The following is a 22,830-nucleotide window of genomic DNA, read 5'->3' on the forward strand; positions in this document are numbered from 1 at the left end:
ATCTACTAATATGAATTGAATAATTATTGTACTAATAGTTGAATGATGATTTTTATTATATTAAAGAAATAGAATAGTTGTGTAGTGTAATATATATGTAGATTTATAGTCTCTAATTAAAATTAAAAATAGCTTTTATTCTATTTATATATAATAATATTTGTCCATTTTAATTTATTAGTGATATTAATAATAATTGTATAATTTAATTTAAACGCAGGATAAACATCGGAAACAGACTATGGCTGAATATGCGAATGGTGAGAAACCTCAAAAGGTTTCGTCGGGCACGTCAACCAGCAACAGTAGCAAAGTTCGTGGGGTACCACAAAGCTTTGGCTACGTTAAGAGACACAGTGCGGGCACTAGTTCGAGTCCCAATGGTATCCAAAATGGCAGCAAAGATGCTACCAGAACGGCTCAAGTTAGCGCCGTGCCAAGGACTAAGGTAATGCAAAAATTTATAAAAAATTCTATCATATCTCACTCGATTTTTAGAATCTTTGGATTCTTTTTTTTTAAGCTTATTATTATTCCAAGGTTTAATTTTAGCAAGAACAAATACTTAACAGCCACTAAAGAAACTTGTGATATTTAAAAGTGATTAAATATAGAAATTGATTCAATGATCAAATTTTATTTTCAATATCTTAAAACTAACTTGAGATTTAATTAAGAAAACTAAATAACTTTCTTCAGTTTAGCTTATAATTAGATATGCTAAGTCATATAGAAGAAATTAAGTTTGATTAAGTCCAAATTCTTTGTTTGGATGTAGGTCAAGGTGTCCGGTGGCACACAAACGTGCACCACGGAATTGCAAGCGAATTCCTCGGGATCAAATCAGGGTCATCACTACAAGAGCTACAGCCTCACCGGTCCCAGCGCTAGTCAACTTTCACAGTCAGTTCGAGATCGTCTCATGCTGGGCTCACAAAGCCTGCCAAAACCCGGTAGTCCAGAATTCACCGCTCTTTTTGCGTCTGCCCATCATCGCGAGAGAGGAGCTGGCGTTGGACCAACGAGCGCGTCATTTTCGCCCCGGGTATTAAAACCATCTGACGGTAGTCTCAGCGACACATGCAGTAATTACGCCGCACCTGATCTTCAGGGCTACTATGGCACACCCAACAGTCCCTATACCACTTCATGGATGAGACATAGCAATACTTATACGCCCAGCGGAAGATCTCAAGGTAATCTGATTAAAATATTATAACCTAATATTATAAACTAATAAAAATTATTTTAGTTATTAATTATAGAATATATGTAACAGGACAAAGAAAAGCTTATTGATTTAACTAGAAAAAAATATTTTTTTAAATAAATATATAATCGAAGAGAATTTATTTTTAATTTATTCGAAGTCCCCATATTATATGATTACATAGATTATCGCTATTAAAAATGTTTTATATTACACATGAAAAACATATATATTTAATATATACTGATAATATTGCATGTATATTTAACGATATTACATTTTATAATAATTTATTGTATTTGAAAATTTCTTTTTTATATACTTTTTATTTTTATTCTGAAATATTTTGACTACGATCTTTCAGGAATGGGTTTGTGCGAAGCAGATAGCGTGGAATCATTGGGCTCGCATCGTGCGAGCTTGACACATGCCCGTCTCCTAATGCACCAGCGAGATTCTACAGGATCCCCGGCGCCACCCAGACTGAACAGGAGCAACTCCATCAGGTAAAACACTCGCAGCACGTCATACCATGTTCATTGGTTTCTATTTTTTTCAATTGTATCTGTATCCTCAAGAGATCTTCGAACTATTGATATAATATTTTATTTTAATAATATTAATATTTTTGTATTACATTGTATTATTTAAGTACGAAAGAATTCCATCATAATATCTAAATCTAGAATTAAAAAAATATTTATATTTCTTTTTTTTTTCAATATAAATGTTTTATCGAAAATATCAAAAATTAAAATTAAATAAAGTATATGTTAAACACGTTTCTAATTTAGTTAATTTTTTTTAAATATATAACTGCATAATGTTTTTATAAAATTTAAGATAATGTCGATTGTTCGAGGAGTTTGGGAATCACAAATGATTCATAGTTGCAACATTTTCAGAATATCTTCAGCATTTATTCTCTCGAACAACGAAGTTTTTTCTTTTTCCAACTATTTTTTTATTCTTTGATTAATCGATCCAATGTAAAAAAACGCAGGATAATTTGATTAAACGTTTTTAGCTATCTACGGGACAGGACATTCCCAAGGTAGTGCGAAAATATATACTCAACGAGCCTATTTTCTACGCATAAGTATTAAAAAAAAATATGAACAGGTCCAATACACATACACACTTAAGAGTTGCTTTCACAAGCACCGAAAAAATACCTGAAAAGTTTACCTGAAAAGTTTTGTTTTAACCGAATCCGTGGATTCGACGAGCCTTCGCAATTGTTATTATATTTTAGAAACTGGACTAATTATTCAAAATTAAAAAAATTTTTTAATTTAAAAAAATAGAAAAAAGGTTTTTATTTCTGAAATTAAAAATTATAGATAGTAAAAGCTTTCGATTCTTGATTTCTAGGATCTTTAAATTTTAAAACATAGAACATATGAATCCTAAAACATTTAGAATTAAAAATTATGGATTCTATAATCTTTTTTTTTTGGATCCTTAATTTTTAAGATTTTTGGATCTAAAATCTAAATTCGAGAAATCTAGAGTCATAGATTTAATAAAATATTTAAAGTCTATAGAATCAAGAATCTCATATATTTTAAAATCTTTGAATTCTTAATTTTTAGAAATGTTCGAATCCTCAGATTTTATGTTTTCTAAGGATTGCAGGACTCACGCAACCACGCAAATATAATTCACCAAATGTGCTCTACGCGTCTTCGAAATGTATTGATAGTTACTCGTGCGGCAGATTCTACGTTGCCTATTGTTGCTAAAGTTCGTCGTTCGATAGTGTTGCTTGTGCAGTATGCATGCGCGGTGATGCTTCATCAATATTCCGGGCCGAGCAATCAGGAGCTATGTATCCGTTACATATTCATTTCTCTTACTTGTCATCGTTGTAGGAGTATTACATAACTCTTGGAAGGTAATCCTATTTATTTGATTAAACGAACAATATTGAAATAAAAACTATTGACAATGATAATGAATTTGAACCGGGACACGGATCGATAGCTCTCGCTCGATTCTCGCGGGATTGAGTGTGCGCAATTCTGTAAACCGTCTCGAAGTGGTCCTTGACTTCTTGTTGAGTGGTAGCAAGCTTATTTTTTAATTAGAGCTCCCTTCCAGGATCGGCTAATTACGCGCACACTCGGCAAATAGACAAGCGTGTTCTCGTTGTCGATTATCCAAGACACTCGAAATCCTCTTTTGTTGGTTCAAACAGCATACGACTGGTACTCTTGACCCTTCCTCAAGTCGGGAATAAATTTTCTATAATATCGCTCTCCAGCTGTAAAAAAATAATTTACCTGTAATTTGAATAATATTCTGAATTATATTTCAGTTCTATATTTTAACAATCAGTTCCACTGAAGTATTTTTTTTTAAATTTGAAATACGAAAATATTGAATCTAAATAAAAAAAAAGAATAAAAGTAAGTATTAGTTTGAAAAACGAGAACATGCTTGTTTGACAAAGTATATAGTAGTAAAAAAAAATAGATCTACAAGAATAGACTATCGCAATTGTAATTAAAAATATACAATATATTCTTTGTAATATTATTCTATAAAAAGTCCATGATAATTATGTTTTCTATCATACATACTTTAACTTTGTATATTGATTAACTGTGTCGCCCGGTATCAATAAAATATTCCAAGCTGAAAGATGATCCTTTCGGTCTAGTTTGAACAGTTGTTTGGAGATGTCTTGAAAGGAATTTAAAGAACATGCGCTTGTGTTTTCATAGGTCCACTAAGAGCGAGAAGATGTACCCGTCAATGTTGGCACGCGGAAGCGGCGCCTCATCATCGGTGGGTGAGGAGGTCGGAATGGGCATGGGAGTTGGAGTCGAGCCATATTACAGCGTTCCTGTGGGATCAGCGGGATGCACCGGCCAACATTGGTCCCAGCCGACGTCGCCGACGCCCACGCACACTTCACGGCAGCCGCCTAACTTGTACCAACACGTACATAAGGACGACGACAGTGAGTGGCTGCATCATGAACTACAGAATGTAGTACATTTTCTTAAACACCTAAAGATATCGAATTTAACGTAACTTTTGTAATTGAATTTTTTACAAAAATTTGGTTAATCAATATTGTACTGCATCTTTTTTAATGTTATACAAAATAGACTATAGTCTCAAAGCGGATTATAATTAACATATTTTTAGTATAGAGTACAAAAGAAAGAGAAGAAATAATATACATATAACAATTAAGAGGAAAAAGAGATAAAATTATACAAATAACTTGAAACAACGCATTAATTTTTATGTATCGTATAAAAAAGAAATTTAGAATCTGAATTACTTATATCACACATATGTTTACATAAATATACTACACGTAACAGTGTATATATAATTAATTTAGTTTCCAAAATCTGAAACTTTCAAGCTAAAAAAATTTCCTTGAAAATTAATCCTAGAATTAAACTTCGAATTAATAAACATGCAATAAGAAGAATTTCGTATTCGTTTCAGTTCATGGTTCTTCGGTATCCTTGGTGTCCACCACGAGCAGTCTTTATAGTTCGGCTGAGGAGAAGCAGGCCCATGAATTGAGAAAATTGCGTCGTGAATTACTGGACGCTCAGGAGAAGGTGCATTCGTTAACCAGTCAACTTTCTACAAATGTAAGTACATGGCACTTTACGAACTTAAACACGCGCAATTTACGAATTTAACTTGTGCGTTATTTGAATTTCACATGAATACGAATTATAGTATTAAAACTTATTCCTTACTTATTTAAAACCTGGCCGAGGTCATATTTTCCGCAATAAAGTCGCAGTTCTTTTAGATTTTCGTTATTATATAACGATTAATATTCTTGTAAAAGTTGCTCTTATTAGCATAAAAAAAATTATAAAATTGTACATTTAATAAATAACATTACTATTCTGATTCTGTTCATGAATGCGTTTTAAGACCGAAAAAGATTATTTCGGCGCACGGTATGCAGATTTGGCATGTGCATAAATTATTAAATTCACACAAGAAATATGTATTTAAGCATTAAGATCCGCTTCAACCAAATATAGGATTTCTCTTATTTAATTAGCTTTAGTCTCATCGATCTAAATTCGTTTTATATTCCTTATTTATTGTTGCAATTGTTTGTTTTCACAACGATGGTGCGCCGATTAGCACAGAGCTATAATACCGTAATTGCAGATAGTGACTAATTAACGCGTTCAGATCTGTCACGGTCGCGAGCGGGGCATGATACAGTTAGCAGCGTGGAAACAGAGCAAATTGGTGCAGATGATTGGTCGTAATTAATCGACAATTACTAGGTCCATGAGCCAGCAGTCTCTAATAGCTTTGAATCTATCCGGAACCTGTTGCGATGATCCATATCGCAACATGGTCGATACAAAGCCATTAACTTTTGCATTCGCTTTACACTAAATTATACATATATTACATATTTAATATTAAAATTAGAAAATTTTAATTTTATACATTAAGAAGAAAATATTTTAATATTGCAGAGATTCTCTCTATTTATCTTTTATTACCTTACCTTCTAAAGATATTCTTATTTTTAATTTTCTAATATAATTTTGTACATTTTATTTTAAAAAATTCAATAACAAATAACGTACGGAAATTATTGATTTAAATACATATTTATAATTAGAATATTTTGAAGTATTTTACTTCTAATGAAAAAATATCGAGTATCTCACAAAAATCTTACAGGTCCCAAAAGTGTAGAGTGTCAATACATTGAGTATAAATATGCTAATAGGAATGAAATACAATTAAAAAGAGGATTTGTGTTTGAAAAGCGCGCGTTTTGCGTAGCATGGACGGTCCCTCGAACAGCGGACTCGCTGCACCTGCAGCCCAATCTCCTTTCTATTGGTCGGCAATTAAGCCTCGTGATCCCGTGCACTCGCTGCACCTGCAACCGAATGGCGGCGGGAACATGAGATCTCGGGTCGTCGACCAATAGGATAGAGCGTCACTCGGGCCCCGTAAACGGCGTAAGCGGTAAGCCGCCGCCGCGCCGCCGAGTGCTGATCGCGCTTTGCGCATTCGCGCTCAGTTGGCGTCGGGATGCGCAGCGTTTTGCGTCGTGTTTGTATTTTTATCCGCGAATCGATCGTGATCCATCAGTGTTTTGTTTGCAATCGGACTTGGTACAGTGTGATGTGATCTAGTTTAAAGAAATTCATTACGCGTGGATTATTGAAACGACAGCTTTGGATCATCGAGAAAAAAGAGGATTAGAAAGAAAAGTAATTGCAACGTGAATCTGTCGTCTGGATCTATCGATACTTTTTGGGTGCATACGATATATGCATCAGGTTATCCTCTGATACGTTATGGCGCTTTATCGTCAAGATAACTTGAATTCTTGAACATATAGGCATTAGAATTTTATATATATAGTAACACAACTTTATCTTATTGATAGATCGATTAAATTTTTGAAAAATGTGAGAAAGATAGGCACATATACGTTATTTAAAAATTAACGTGTTCTATATGATGAACTTGCGAAATTAAATTTATAAACAATTATAAGTAGAATTTTGAGGTAATGAGAATAAATCAATTTAAAACAATTATAGTCTCATTTTTAAATTTCTAAATTTTATTTGAATAACTAAACTTATTCATAGTTATAATGATAAAGTCAGGATAAATTGCATATCTTGTTACTCTTTGTATGAAACAGTTTTACTTAGTTTTCTATTAATTTTGATATAAAACTAATTTATCATCACTTACTTAATCTCTGTATATATAACTAATGATATAATTTGCAGAATTATATAGACAATTATATAAATTTCAGTTTAATGACAATTAATTAAAAAATTAATTCTAAAATATTAATTGTGTATTATCCATAATTTGTATTAATTGCTTTAGAATAATTTTCGTCTAAAATAAAAATCCGAATTAAACGAAGGATTAAAAAAATTGGAACCACATCTCTGATACTTTAATAATTCGATTATACTTTTTATGATAATCTCGTCATAGTTGATTTTTACTAGCAAATCTTCGACGCAAGATTTCGCATTAAACTAGACGCCGCGAATTCATCGCGTTTATCTCACTGGATATCGCGATTCTCTAAGTATGCCGCATTTCTCTCGCGTTACCCTTACAGCACAGTAACCTCTTTGCGTTTCTCAATATCGAGGATACACGAGAGAATCGATTGCCATGAAGATTGATTTCGGATATTATTCTTACGTCTTAACAAAAAACCAGTTGCGCGTCTCTTCCACATGTAACTTACTTTTATCTCAGAAGAAATTAGATGATCAGGATTGTATTGTAATTGTGAGGTTCTTCTATAATTTCTTTAATTAATAATTTAATTAAGTGTGCACACATTAATTAAGAAAGGGAGAGGAAATAAAGAATAATTAATAGTTTTGTTTCATTATTCTTTGATGTGATTGAAAATGCTGATGTCGCGTAGGCAGTAAAGAGACCTCGTCGAGGTCACAGGTTCGTTCATCGCACTCTCAGATGTACACATGTACATATATGGCAGAAATGAAGGGAATCCTAAGTCGTTCTTAGGAGTTAAGGATTTTTGCGCGGTCGCCAGTTACATTGCGCATTCTCAACGCGTATACCGTCCTCTTCACATTCGCTTTTCGCCTCTTTCCGGTACATACGACACTAACTCAATCCTGAAGTCTTGTGATATCGCATCCGTATATAGTTATTGACACTCTGTATGGTGCAGCTGTTGTAGAATAAGTACAATCCATAATTAATGTACACCTCCATGTAAGGTGCACATGCACGGAGAGAATTTTTCGTTATTTTTTACCGCAAAATTCATTACAAATTTTATCATGTTTGGTAATAAACTTGGGACATCTTGACAATAATGAAATATTATCAGTAATGATAGATTTTTTGAAATATACAAGAGACTTTTTATAAATGATGTAATAAAAATTATAATGCAGATTGTAAAATGTTTTGAAGTGAGTAAGTTCTAGAGACACACTCGACAACGAAAATAACCGATAAATATCGATTACAGTCGATCAATTTTACTATGTTACATGGTAAAATTATAAGCGACTAAATCAGATTAAAAATATCATGCTGTATATAGTAAAAATTGTATAAGCTATTTTATATATTCATGACTACTTAGCATCTATTCTTTTAAAATAATAAAGAATCATAAACTGCGTAACATATTTTAAAATGTTGAAATTTTACTATACCCTTTAGTAAAATTAATAAAATATATTACATATCTTATTATGACACATATTAGTTAATTAGTTAAAAAACATAGTTAAAAAACATTATTATGACACATATTAAATTAAAGAAACTCATATATAATTCTTTGAAATACTATGTTGTCCCACTATTATCATGATTTTCAGGCTAAATTCCAAGAGATAATTCTCTCCGTGTATAATTAACATTAAAACATTTTTTTAAATATGTAGTATTCGTTAAAGAAAAAGAAAAAAATGCTTAATATCTTGTGATACATACATCGTATATTTAAAAATATTTAATAATTGTGCTTAGAAATTATGTACTGAAATAATGTAATTCAATATCCTAAAATGTCATACACTATTTTATTTTGAAATATTTTTATTGTTAGATTATTCTGATTATATCTTAAAATAAAATTTCTCAATATTTAATTTTATATTTGATTTTACATAACGGTAGCGAAGAATCGAAATAAATCATCATACGTACCGTAAGAAACTGAGATCGATCGAAACAAACGGCCTAATTAGATTTCTAGGACTATTATATACTATCATGTACTCCCTTTCTTCGGTGTCTTATATTGGCGCCAGAGAGAGTAACACATACAGTCATATAATATATGCGTACATGCACCTTAGCTAACACTCTACACTCTAACTATGTATTTAATTGCTCGTAGAATATAAATCGCCGCAGAATGCTCAACGAAGTGAAAAATCTAAAGTGTTCGTTTACTCGATCCGAAACGTGATCTGAATCGTTTCCTGCGAATCTTCTCTCACTACACGATTGCTAATTGTCCAGATTTTTTGCTTTAAATCATGCAAATTGCATCATAAACAGACGAGCCACTGTTAAAAACGCCTCCGCGATTATCTCTTTGCTTTATCCAGGTAAAAAGTGATCAACTTTCGCCGTTTTTTTTGCGTAAAGTTTTTTCAAACAATTTCAATTCTTCTGATTTTTCACGGACTTTTAATTAATTGTTTTTATATATATTGTAATACAAGTTTCGAAAACTCTCTCTTTTATCGCTGTTAATCAACTATTTTTGTGTAAACTCACTGAAAATATATTAAAAGCTATAAATACATAACAATATCTTTTTTCAAAAATTATTATGTATTTTTTTACTAATTAGAAATTTCAATGCTACGTAAAAACGCATTGAACTACATCACGACTGTAATTAGGGGTTTGGAAAGTGAAATATCAGTAGACGCTTATGGCTTCGGAAGCTGGGCAACAGGTAGTAAAACTTTGTAGAAACCAACCACTACCTTGAGGAATTCGAGAAGATGATTAGTTCGTACATGGAAATTTAAATCTCTGATCCCCTGTTTTATGATCGCGTATCACGTTTTCATAAATTTAATGATAGACCGCGCGTAATAGAATGCACGTTTATTACATCCGACAAATAAATCGTGATCTGTTGATCACATCATCGAGATTTACAGCGAGCATTTTTTCCATACGTTTTATAACTTTTCAATTACATCATATTGCCGTTTATGCTTCTCGTAGTAAAAGAAAAATTAATAGTAAAAAAGATATGCAACATAGTCTTATAAATTTAGATAATTTTACTTATGATAATAAAAAGTTTAGGAAATATATTTTTACTAGCAGTTTACATTTCTTATATTAGTAATTAATAATGTGATCTTGTTTAGAACTTTCGTTATTTTATTAATTTTTTTATAATGCCTGGGAATGCGTATATTTTTCAATGCATATTATAGAATCGCAAACGTATAATACTTAAAAGGTTCACCTCACAAAGGTTCAGTATCTGAGACTTTATTCAGATTTTATTTCTAAACAGGATTATCATTTCAAGAAAGTACCGAAAAATAATTTTAAAAAAATAATAACATTCTACTCTCACAATAACTAAATTAAACTATTTCTGGTCTGTTGTAATATATTTTTTTTCTACATTTACTTTAAAACTGAAATAATTTTTCAATAAGTAAATATAATAAAGAATGTAGTTAATAATATGTAATAATATAAATAAAAATTAAATAATAAGATAAAAGCACCTTTCTCTTAAACTTAACGAAAGTTTTAATTTTAATCTAAAAACTAGAAATTATTTAATTTATTTATCCATTAATCTCTTCTCGAATAAAATAAATTTAAAATTCTATACAAATTCTAAACGTTTTTTTAAACATAATTTAAAAAATTGTTAGCATGATCCAGCTTATTAAAGAAAATGCCACACGCATCCTTCAGTCATAAGCAGGGTTGGTAAAGACTAATGTTTTTTTTTTAAGAATAAAACATATTGTGTTTCTTCTTGAATATGTTTTTAATGCTTCAAATATGCTTTAAAACTTTAAACAGTACTATAAAAAAACATATTTAAAACATATTAAAAACATCAATTAAGCATGTTTTAAACTGTTTAAAACACGTTTAAAACATGTTTTTTACCAACCCTGGTCATAAGTACATAAAATCGTACTGCTGAAAATTGGCGCTAAAACAACTGACAATATTTTTAGAAATAATATCCTGTCAAATAAATTACAAATTTCTGAATCTTCTTGATTTTGCTGACAAATCACCGTCATGAATTTACGAAGGCGATTAGCAAACAACAAAATATTCAGCGAAATAAATGGTAGTATAAAGGATTCAGTGCACGTCGTCGTCGCTGATCCTTGTGAGACATTGTATCGAAAGCAAGGAGCGAAGAGCAAGAGGGCTGACAATACACATATGCTGCATTTTATTCTTTTGTGTGCAAAGCCCGAATGTCCACGAGATTTACGGCCTGGTCCCTTGACCCTGCGATTTCATGGCGACAACAATCGTTTTCGAAACGAAAGATCCCTTATTGCCCTTACGAAGAAATTCGATCAATGTGGTTCTTTACAATTCCAATAGATTTTCAGGAACAATACACAAGATGTAAAGTTTTTTTTGAAAAATATTTAAGTTTAATTAAATGTTGAAATGATTTTATATATATATATATTTTATTTATTCAAAGTTTATGAATTTATCGAAAAGTAAATATAGAATATAAGTCAAAGTTTAATAGAAGTAAATTTATGTTACAATAAAAATAACATTTAAATAATTACAATTATGTGAAGATGTTTACAAGTTTTCTCTCTTAAGTTTATCATTTATAAATTCTATTTTATTTTTTTATATATTATACTATTTTATATTTTTTACCTTTTTTATATTATATGAGATTTTTTGTTATTATTTTTTATAAATTTCATACTACAAATCTAGTATCCAATTATATTACATTATTTGTTGTTATATACACTATATACTTCATACGCAGTTTTTTAGTTACTACAGGAAGCTTCTAATGAATACCGTCCATTAAATTCAATGCATTTTTGAAAAGAGAAACTGGTGAAAAGAAAGTTTCAATACCTTCCGGAACAACTCATTGTTAACTGCGACTTAGCATGATTCACGAGATGAGTACGACTTTTACGAGTGACTTCGCTTTAAACGATTACATCACTTCCGACTATCCTTCGATGCTTGATGTTACGATACCTTGACCATGTGGCACAGAAGCGTTCTTCAATTCAGATAGCGTCCAGATCGATCCTTATAGCATAATTAAAAACATATCGTTCGGGTTTTTATTAGTCAGCCAACGGGAATATATCGCTAGCCCAGATACTGTTAATCCCATGTGTACACGTATCGTATATATTGTACATATATGTATGTTCTATTAACGAATCTAGCATACAACGGCATCTTTTTGCAATATCTTATCGGCAATGTACGCACATACTTGCATTTAAACTATGTAATGTGAAAATTTCTCTACTTGCTTATTTCATTACATCGTATAATTCAACGTTCTTTCGAAATACACATTTGTATTGTATTTGCTAATGGTATCGAATGCTTTAAAATTTATAAAAATCTGAAAATAGGTAAACCAAGTTCATTCAGATGAGTTGTTTTGTTTGGAGTAAAACTCTGCCAAAAATATCTTTTTTATCAGTTGCATATAAATTTATTTAGTAAATTAAACTTTTAGTAATAGATTTTTTTTGAATTCGTTGTTTATAAATTGTGAAAAATGAAACTTTTTGATATAATTAAATATATGTTAAAGTTTTATTCTTTAATATTCTCTCCAGATTTTAAATTAAAGATTTAAGATTGCCCAAATATTTAATGTTAAATATTGACAAGTCGTCCTTTTTCTTAAAAAGAGCGATTGATTTCAAAAATGAAATTTTTGACGAAATGAAGGAATCACATTTGTATTTATGTATGTTTACAATGCAATTTCCTCATGTCGCGAAATTTGAATGCAGTACAGATGAATCGCAGTTCTATCTGCTGCCTAATTAGTAATTCTAGCGCGCATCGGTTATATTTTTTCTTCTTTTTTCCGCTTTTGCGTGGTCGATCACACAATGCATATATTTCCATAAATTAATTTGTAATCTCTAACCGCGCCCATGTACACATCATATAATGTAACATACTAATCACAAATAGTAATCAATATCTATTGCCGTCAATATGTATATGTGTATAACATGTAGGTATATAGAATATTTAAATTAAACTAGATATTGAATATTAAATCGAATCTGTGATAAAGTCAAATATATGTGTGTGCTAATAAATACATTAATGATAAGAATAAATATCAATATTAATTGAAATACATATATATTGAGATTTAGGTATTAACTAACTAATTAATATCCACTTATTTAATAACAAAGAAAGTTTCTATGTCGATATTCGACTTTTAATTTACAAAAGTATACAAAATTATGGAATAATACATTAATATATTAAATGTCGAAGTTTATGTATCTCTTTAGAAAAAGGGTACTCTCTACTAGCTAGAGTACTCTTCACTAGGAAGGGAACTCAGGGACGTACATGTTGTCTTAGGCGATTCATGAACTTGGAACGAAAGACAGTATATACCGAGGGTTCGCGTGGGAGTTCCGTTAATCCTCAGGACTTGCCGAGTGGCGAGTCCATTGGCGCAATCAGCCATAAATTGTAATCGTTATTATCCTCGCGGTCCTCCCGCAAAATGATATCTACCAGCAACAACACTCTCTCTTCGTCTCATGAAACTTTTACAACCAGTTTATTCAATTTTTTTTCTCTGACAAAGTGTTGCGCGAGTTCCACTCTCGTGGTTGGACTTTATGATTCAATCCGAATATAGAGTATTTCGATGAGAAGCGAAGTCGACAATCGAAAAATAAAAGACATGTTTATCTCTGAGATAGAGTCGAAAAAGAGATGGATTAACAGAGGAAATTATTTTGATAGTAGCAGAGATGATTCTAATTAAGCTACATAGTGATTCGATATTTGAATAAATATTTAATTTTGAATTTGATTATTATATGCTCGCATCAAATCACAATATATATTTTATCAATAACATATAATGGCTTATAAATAATAAACAAAAATATTAATTAAGAACAGCTTCATGCTAAAAAATCATGTATGTCGTAAAATATAATACAAAGGTTTTAAAAATAACAGTAACTTATTTAATAATATAAAGAAGAAATTCAAACACATAAAATAACTAACGTTTCGACCTCTCTTAGGTCATTCTCAAAGTTAAAATTTGCATAGAAATAAAAACCGGTGATATCAACTAACATGCATAATTATAAACTAATTAAAATTTTAATTAGTTTACAGTTATGCATGTTAGTTGGTATCACCGGTTTTTATTTCTATGCAAATTTTAACTTTGAGAATGACCTAAGAGAGGTCGAAACGTTAGTTATTTTATGATATGTATATGTTTGAATTTCTTCTTTATTTTATTAAATAAGTTACTGTTATTTTTAAAACCTTTGTATTATATTTTATGACATACATGATTTTTTAGCTTGAAGCTGTTCTTAATTAATATTTTTGTTTATATATATTTTAATTTATATTATAATTTATATTTTAATATCTCAATATTATTTATCACATTCAATGATATTTTAAAGTTTTAATATTTTACAGTCGATCTGAAAACGTTAAGATTTTAGGGAAAAAAAGCACCAAATTTTCAAAAGCTATCGATCGTGGTTTACGCCATTGAGCCGAAGGGTCTAGCCCGGATCCTGCAGCCTTTTGTAACGAGTACATACACAAGCTTATCTTTTGTCGACGTTTTTCTTTTACAGAGCAAGACAGTTTGAATCTCTTAGACTTTCTCAAATCATACTTCTTTCATTCAGCTCGAAATCGATATTGAATTAGTCCTGATATATCTCGATAATCAATCGGCTATCCCATTACGTAAAATTCATGGAGGATTCTCACGTTTTTTTACTGCTTTGTTAGCGGAAACAAACTCTGAAGAGGATAAAAAATTCCAAAGACGTTTTTAATTTAGGATAATTGAAGTTACTGCATCAAGGATATCGTGGACGATCCGCGATCCTCTTTTTCTTATTTCCTGCTTTAGGATAGTTTCAATATTTAGATCAAGGCTGAAATACTTAAACCTTCGGATATTATTGCATTATTAAATCTTCTTTTCAAATTTATATGTCCTTGAATTTTGAGATGTTCACGCAGAGAGATGCTGGCTCTCGAAGAGAAGATGCGAAAAGTAGAGACGCTCACAAAGGCGGACGTGCGTGTTTAAGGCGGCCAGTTAATGTCGAACATTAAGAGGAGAGACAAAAGGCGAAACAACAGCGCGACTTTTAATAAGCGAGACTGCGGGATTGGCTGGGTAGTTGGCTCCAATCAAGTCCCTGGGTCTCTTGGTCTCCACGTCTATGCCTTCGGGACCTTTACATGCACACATATACTTATATGTTCAGATCCATGAATTAAACCCACGAGCATTGTGATGAATCATTATCGTCGCAGCACTTATTATTATTGCTGCCATCGCATCTTCATCTTCATTCTTATCTCGACCTTATTTCCAATTTTTTCGCCATGAGTTTCAAATAGAATTATTCGCAGTGAACTTTGTTGCATATACGCTTTGTGTATTCTATAATATAGGTAATCTATATATAATATAATATAGAATAAAATCTAATTTATAAATAAGTTTGATTTAATTTATATAATTTTAATTTAGCAAAATATTTTGTATAATTTAATATAATGTGCAGTGATAAGTCAGTAATTATTTCAAAAAGATAAATATAGCAAAAAATATATCATAGACTGTAATATTTTTGATTATTCTTTTACTAATATAAAAAACTATAACGCTATCTGATTATGAATTCTTACGGATTGATATTTGTCGAAATTTAAAGTGAATTAAATGCTGCAGTATTTAATGATATAATATTGAAAATTTAGAAAATTTTTTATGAATTATTCTTTTATATATATTAAAATATATCTTTTATTATATCAGCACTTTCTGCGATGTGCCTGTTTTAAACGAGTTTCACTAAGCAAGACCTTTTACACATTGTTTTCTAAGAGTCGCGTGATAAAATCGCATCAAGATTTTACGCAACGAAAAAAACCAAGAAGCGAGACGCTGTTCTAGATAATGTCAAGTCCACGTGACGCGCGTAAAAACATGCACCGAGGCTGCATTTGTATGCATGCGTGCTGCAGGCAAAGTAAATATCGTCGCGGTACAGGCTCATTTCGTCGGTGACGTACACCGATTTTACATTCCATTCAGTTAAAATCGATCTTTTTAATTGCGATCAGCCTTGCCTAGAAAACTCGATTTCTAAAGAAAAAAAAAGGCGGTAGTGCGATCTCGTCGAATTAAATCATCGATCGATTGATAGTTTCCTTGAAAAATAATTAGTATTAATTGTCGTTGCTGCATCACGCAGAAGTATATAAGCCTTCATGTAAATTTTATATTAAAATGTAATAGTTGCAACATTTGTTCTTCATCTTGTTAATAGTGAATTATGATCGATTTATATGCTTGAAGAACTTTCAAATTATAACCATGAAATTTCTCGGTCTTTATTTTATTCTCTGCTATAAAATTTATTTTATTTATTATTCAGCTTTATTTATATTTTATTTTATTTTATTAACATCATATATATCTTTTTTTTCATCAATTTTTTCATTTTCTAAGGTTTTTTTTATATTGGGAAATCCAGGTTGATCTTATACAATACATTTATGAATTTTTAGGGCTTAAGAGAAAGATAATTGCAAAATTCTTAAACACGTTTTAGCTCGTCTGATTTAAATCATTTCGTGACGTTCTCAACGTCTTATTTCGTACCGTTACGATCGCTTCGATACGGTCAAAGCGGAGAGACGTGACTTTCCTGCCTCCCGGTATATCGATCATCAGCTGAAAAAGCGGAAGGCTCAGCCAGATGGAATAGCAAGTTCTCTGCGCGGGTTTCAATTCGATAAATCCCGATTTGCTCGGTGCACTGAGACCGAAAGATCGTCATCTCGTCTATTTGCGGTTTCTTGTCACTTTGAGCAAGTAGTAGTAATTGTATACTTTATACGATGGCGAAGCATGCTTTCCGTGATTTATGAAGACTGTTTTACTTTGCGGACTCCCGTACAACGACATCGTCTCTCCGTCGCGTTACGTAACGTTTATAACGTCAAGCCCACGATTCTCCCGAGATACGCCGCATTTATCTCACTCGAAACGACGCGAAATTGCGCGTTAATAATACACTCCACGCGTTTAATCCGCTCTATTTGCTACCGATAGTAAAACTACGATAAAATATCGCGATACTCGAGATCAGTACTATATAAAGGAACCAACTTCTGCAACAGAAGCCGTAATGTTATTATATAACAGTATATAATTACAGTAAAAAGATGTAACATGTTGATACCTATTAATTTACATTTGGATTAAATGTCTCATACGTGAATATAACGTTGTCAAATTAATCAAAATCTAAACGTAACGTTTCACGTTATTAATTATATTCATTAAAATTAGGTATACAAATTGTTGTTTGATTTGCAGCGAGAAAAATAATATATTTGTTTATTAATTGAATAATTTGTAAATCGAGAGTTAATCGAGAGTTAAAAAGAGTCTTTTCCGAAGAGTCTTCGATCCGAAAAGTATACGATCTCAGTTATTTACATGCGGGCGCATCCTTATCCGATGCAGATGTTCTGGACAATGAACGCGACAGTGCGATTATCGCGGCACGCTCCTGTCGTGCCACGAAAGCAAACTGCGGATCTTTCCGGCATATGCCTTGTGCCGATCGTCGAGACCGGGGGATTACATCTCGTCGCAGGAGTCTGTAATTATTTTGTCGGAGTTCCTGCGCGCGTCATCGCTCGGTCAGCTGTCGTCCTCTTTGCGCAAAGTCCGCGATCGTTGTCGCACGAGTCATAATCACTGACTTTCATTTTTGTCTTTTTGTACATGTAACGTATAATATGTACCTATCTCGCGGAAAATTGTACGTTGCACAGGTTACAGATGTCGCGAAAAGAATTTCTTTTTAACTGAATATCGTCAGCACGGATTTACACATGTAGAAAAATACATACGTATAATAGCGTTGTATAATATAGTAATATTCGATGAATATTTATATCTTATCGTTATTAATTAGTTAAAAAAGAATATTTTTTTACATAACTTTATTATAAATATATATATATGTAGAATATATTGTTGTTTTACGTAATTTGCTATCTAAAAATTGTAAGATGGGAAAAATTTTCGTTTTTATTATTATAATTAACAAAAAAAATAATAATTTATTTTCTAGAATGTTACAATTTAGTTCTACTTTGTTGATCTACGGCGATAGAATAAAGAAAGATTAATGATGGCGAGACGGTGAGAAAAAAATACTGTAACAAGGCGAGACACTTGCGACGTATTGACATCTACGGGGATATTAATATTTATGGCGCTCTATCATACAGCCGCCAAAAAGAAAGAGACGCAGCAACTCGCGACGGAATAAATGCACCTGCATTACGCGTATGCGTGCGTATGCACGCGAGGACAAAGCCTCTCGTCGCGGCCGCGGATGTCGTTTTATACAGAAGAGGGATGTGACGAGGCGAAGGGAGAGGAGACTTCCTTCGAGCGCGTGACGTGCAACTTTTATTTGCCTTTAATGACTGTAGTTTTGCATTCCTTTTCTACCTTTCTCTGAATTTCTGCCCTTTTATTTTCTCCCTTTCTCTGAATTTCCGTCCTTTTATTTTCTCATAAAGAGAAATTAATTTAAGCATTCTATATTATTATTTTGATTTCCACGAATATCTGGAAACCAAGAGAGATTACGAAATTTCATAAAATATTTCCCGGAAACACAAGTTTCTCGCTCATCCGCGAAATCTCGTCTAGATCGCTCAGCTCGATTCTTATTCCGGAAGCTGCATTCGCGAGAGGTTGTTGCGAGCTACTCGCAATAAAATTGAGTGTAGAACGAGAAATCGTAATGGCAAAACAAGTTACGTTGAGATGGAGAGTGAAAAAAGAGAAAAGAGAGGAGAGAGGAAAGAGGGAGGGGAGAGGGGGAGATTTAATAACCGCTAATTATCCGGCGAAAGGTTCGGCGGACTTTTCTACTTGCAGTTTTTTTACGCGAGTTGCTTGATTCTTTGCTCCATACTTAAATAGGATCAATCTAATTCGACTCTCGGAAATACTTAATGGACTTTGTACAGAATCCTTGTTCTTGATACGAGATGCACGATTTAATATAAATGTAATATATGATTGGAGTGTTATCTTTAAAGCGCACGTTAAAAAAGTGTAACTTCTGCAGATAATTTCTGTTTCGCTCTCTTTTCACGCGTTCTGGTTTCGCGTGGCACGGTCGGCTTCGCAATAATGATCACGAAGTGCTCTCTTTTGCACATGGTTTCCGATCCGTGTCGACCTCGACGGTCGCTTCTCGACGCGACGGAGAAGAGCTGTATATCATCCGCGGGGTACGTTTTGCATTCGCTCAAAAGTATCCTTCCACCGCAATGTTAATTCAATCATATGCTTTCAAATGGAACTGAATAATGGAATAATTAATGACGGACAAGTTAGAAATTTATTCACGTAAAATATACCATTGTTTTATATAATTTCCAAGAAAAATTCAGTTATTAAAAATTATAAATTACAAATTAGTATGAAAATTGGCGACATAGCAAAAATTGCAGAGTTGTTGAGAAAGAAAAATATCAATTCAAAATATAAATTAAATATTGAATAATTAACTTTGATTATGTATAAAAATTAAATTATATATATATACAATATATATATACGTAAATATATTAATTACGAAAAATAAATTTATTATTTGAAACGAATAAATTAAATTTTTTCTCATCGTCTTTTTTGTAAAAATCTAATAAAGGACTGATGATAAAAATAGTTTTACATTTGTAATTAAATAACAAATAATTACACGAGAAACGATTTCGATTTGGAAAATTGATTTTTCTTCGCACAGTAAAAGCGTTTATTGGCAATTTTGCGCACTGTCATATCCATCATCCTGTTGCTGCTTCTCGTTCGCGAGTCTGTAAGCGTTGTAAATCGCTTGTAATGTCCGTCGTTACATTACGCTACGCATCTACGAGCCGCGTTAACGACCGAAAAAGCGAATGACGACCTCATGCTAATCAACAAGATGAACTTTGATTACATGACGAGCGAAACGGTGCTTCGGATTGTACGTGGCAAGTTACTAAATAAATTCAGACGAATACTAATGGATTTTATGTTAATCATTAACCAACGACTAAATGGATGATTTTGAATTTGCCTATCCAAATCTTTTTCTTCATATTCATGACGTAATCAGTAATGCAATTTTTATCTTACTAGCCCATTTCATGCGCGCGCTGATCTCACATGACCCTGATTTTATCCTGATTTTTATAAACTTTTCTTATTTATCACTCGTTCTTCTTATTCTTTATATTATTTTACATACTTATTCAAGTTTTGAATACAGATATAAAATATTTATTTTTTCTTTTTGTTTTTAAACCTAATCAAAAATGCACTGTTTGTGTACTTACTTTAAACACATCACAGCAATAATACAATTTTAAATAAAACAAAATTCTTATTTTTTCAACTATATAAAAGCACAACATAGAGACGTACAAATTAGTGCTCGGAAAGATCAGACAATTTAACAGTACGAACAGTTCGAATCTCAAGTTCGAACGTTAAATAGTTCGGACTGAATTTATGTTCGAACTATTTTAACCCACTTCAGAGCTGAAAGTTCGAATTTATGACATTTGACATTTTGACTTTTTGACATTTTTATAATGTTTGTATATTCAAGTCTCGTGAAAAACTACTCTTTTTTGTTTCCAAGGCATACTATATTTGTTTTCTATCCGAACCGTTCGAACTTCGGACATAACTAATTGACATTTCATTGACTGATTACTACTTAAGTTCGAACTGTTCGAACTGTCCAAAATTTTCGAATTAAATGTTCATTTTTTTCAACTTTGAACTATTCGAATAGATCGAATATGTAACATGTTCGAATCTTTTGTCTAGGCCCTAGTATAAATCGAAAGCATGACAAGATTCAGCATCAGCGACACCGCAAACCTTCTAATGCTTCAATTCGCTGAAATCGGAAAATTTTAAGCATTTCCGTCTGCAATATTAATTCAGCCATTTCGAATTTTAAAATTCTAAGATCAGATACAACATCAGCGAGCTCGAAAACCTTCAAATGCTTCATTGAGCTGAAATCAAAAGACTTTTAGCATTCCCGTCCGCCATATTGATTCAGCCATTTTGAATTTTCAAATTCTAAGTACGGATTCGGCATCAACGACACCGCAAACCTTCTAATGCTTCAAATCGCTGAAATCGGAAAATTTTTAGCATTTCCATCCGCCATATTAATTTAGCCATTTCGAATTTTTAAATTCTAAGTTCGGATTCGGCATCAGCGACCCCGAAAACCTTCTAATGCTTCATTTCGCTGAAATCGAAAGACTTTTAGCATTTCCGTCCGCCATATTGATTCAGCCATTTTGAATTATCAAATTCTAAGTACGAATTCGACCTTAATGATCCCGAAAACCTATTAATGCTTAATTTTGCTACAATTGAAAGATTTTTAACATTTTCGTAAAATTTCAAGCCGCCATATTGGTTCAGCCATTTTGAATTTGCAAATTTTGAAACCGGATTCGAGATTAGCGACCCCAAAAACCCTCAAAAACGAAACCACATCAAAATCGGAAAACTACAACTGCCTCAACGAAAAGAGGCTTCAAAAAAACGTAACACAGCAATTTTAAGAGAGGACTCTGTTTCTTTAAAAAAAAATTAAATTAAATGACAAGTTTTTTTTTAAAAAGATATATTATTATTATGAAAATAAGTGTTATTTTAATAATATCTCCTAAAAGTATGGTTTCATATATTTGTTATGCAAGTAATATTTATTTTTCTTATAATCTTTTTATTATCACAAATGCTATATAAACCTTATAATTAAATAGAAATATAGCTAGAGGATGTATAATCTATAATTAACGAGTAGCTAATTATCCACATGGATAACTTCGAGTCTTAAATTCCAGATTCACGAGCATCATGGTAGTATTAATTAATTGGTCGATTAACATTTCTCCATGTTGCGTAGTTTTCTAGTTACAGTTATCTCTGAATTTCTACTCTATGGAAATAATTGTCAGCGTATATATTTATCTTAAAATTAATCGTTTAATTCAAACACCTAGTATCGCTCCCACATCTTGTCCTCACCAGATGGTCGTAATTATTATTATAAGAGATGCGCATTTTCAAATGCTGCCAGAAGACTTTATCGGTCCACACTCATCATTCGCTGATAAGTCAATATGCTCTGGATGATTCCGGGTCGATTTAGGTCATTGATTCTTATTATAGCATCTTACTTAAGCGAGAATCCGTTAATCTTTCCAATACAGAATTAATCCTTTAATACGAAATTTATTACTTTCGTTGTCTAGATAAATTCAGATGATATATAATTACAACGAATATAATTAGTGTAAGTAAATAATTCTTTTGTTCGATCAGAATAGTTAAAGTCCCGAAATCGTTAAATAATTTCAGAACGTTACATCATCGGTTCTTGAAATCCAAAAGCGTTATCAATGTTGCTGTTATGACAGCTGCTGCTTTGCTAGACGTAACTTCGTATATGTAATTTTCTTTTAATTTGAAAGACTAATACCATTGACTAATATTATATATTTATTTTCACTTGAGAGAGCATTATTAGTCAATTCATTTATCTTGATTATCCTTGAGAATCCTTTTATTTTGAAATTTTAAAGAATTCCAAAAATTTTTTAAATAGCTAGGATTGAAATAATATTGTGATCGAAAAAAATAATATAACAAATAAAAGATATATAATGATTATAAAAATATTAAACAAAGAGTTTTTTGAAATTATAAA

The 22,830-nt window shown here is 31.7% G+C and overlaps 1 protein-coding gene across 3 annotated transcripts in view; it reads left to right on the top strand.

Moving 5' to 3' along the window:
* Window positions 1–22,830, top strand: part of sick (sickie) — a 180,085-nt gene that overhangs the window by 140,985 nt on the left and 16,270 nt on the right. For all 3 annotated transcript variants that reach the window (XM_018511347.1, XM_018511346.1, XM_018511348.1), the window contains 5 exons: window positions 221–448; window positions 779–1,196; window positions 1,575–1,716; window positions 3,940–4,178; window positions 4,682–4,833. In XM_018511347.1, the coding sequence (XP_018366849.1) occupies window positions 221–448; window positions 779–1,196; window positions 1,575–1,716; window positions 3,940–4,178; window positions 4,682–4,833 (1,179 nt within the window). The remainder of the gene's footprint in view (window positions 1–220; window positions 449–778; window positions 1,197–1,574; window positions 1,717–3,939; window positions 4,179–4,681; window positions 4,834–22,830) is intronic.

Source organism: Trachymyrmex cornetzi, unplaced genomic scaffold (assembly GCF_001594075.2).
Source record: "Trachymyrmex cornetzi isolate Tcor2-1 unplaced genomic scaffold, Tcor1.1 scaffold37, whole genome shotgun sequence".
In the NCBI taxonomy this organism is placed as follows: domain Eukaryota; kingdom Metazoa; phylum Arthropoda; class Insecta; order Hymenoptera; family Formicidae; genus Trachymyrmex; species Trachymyrmex cornetzi.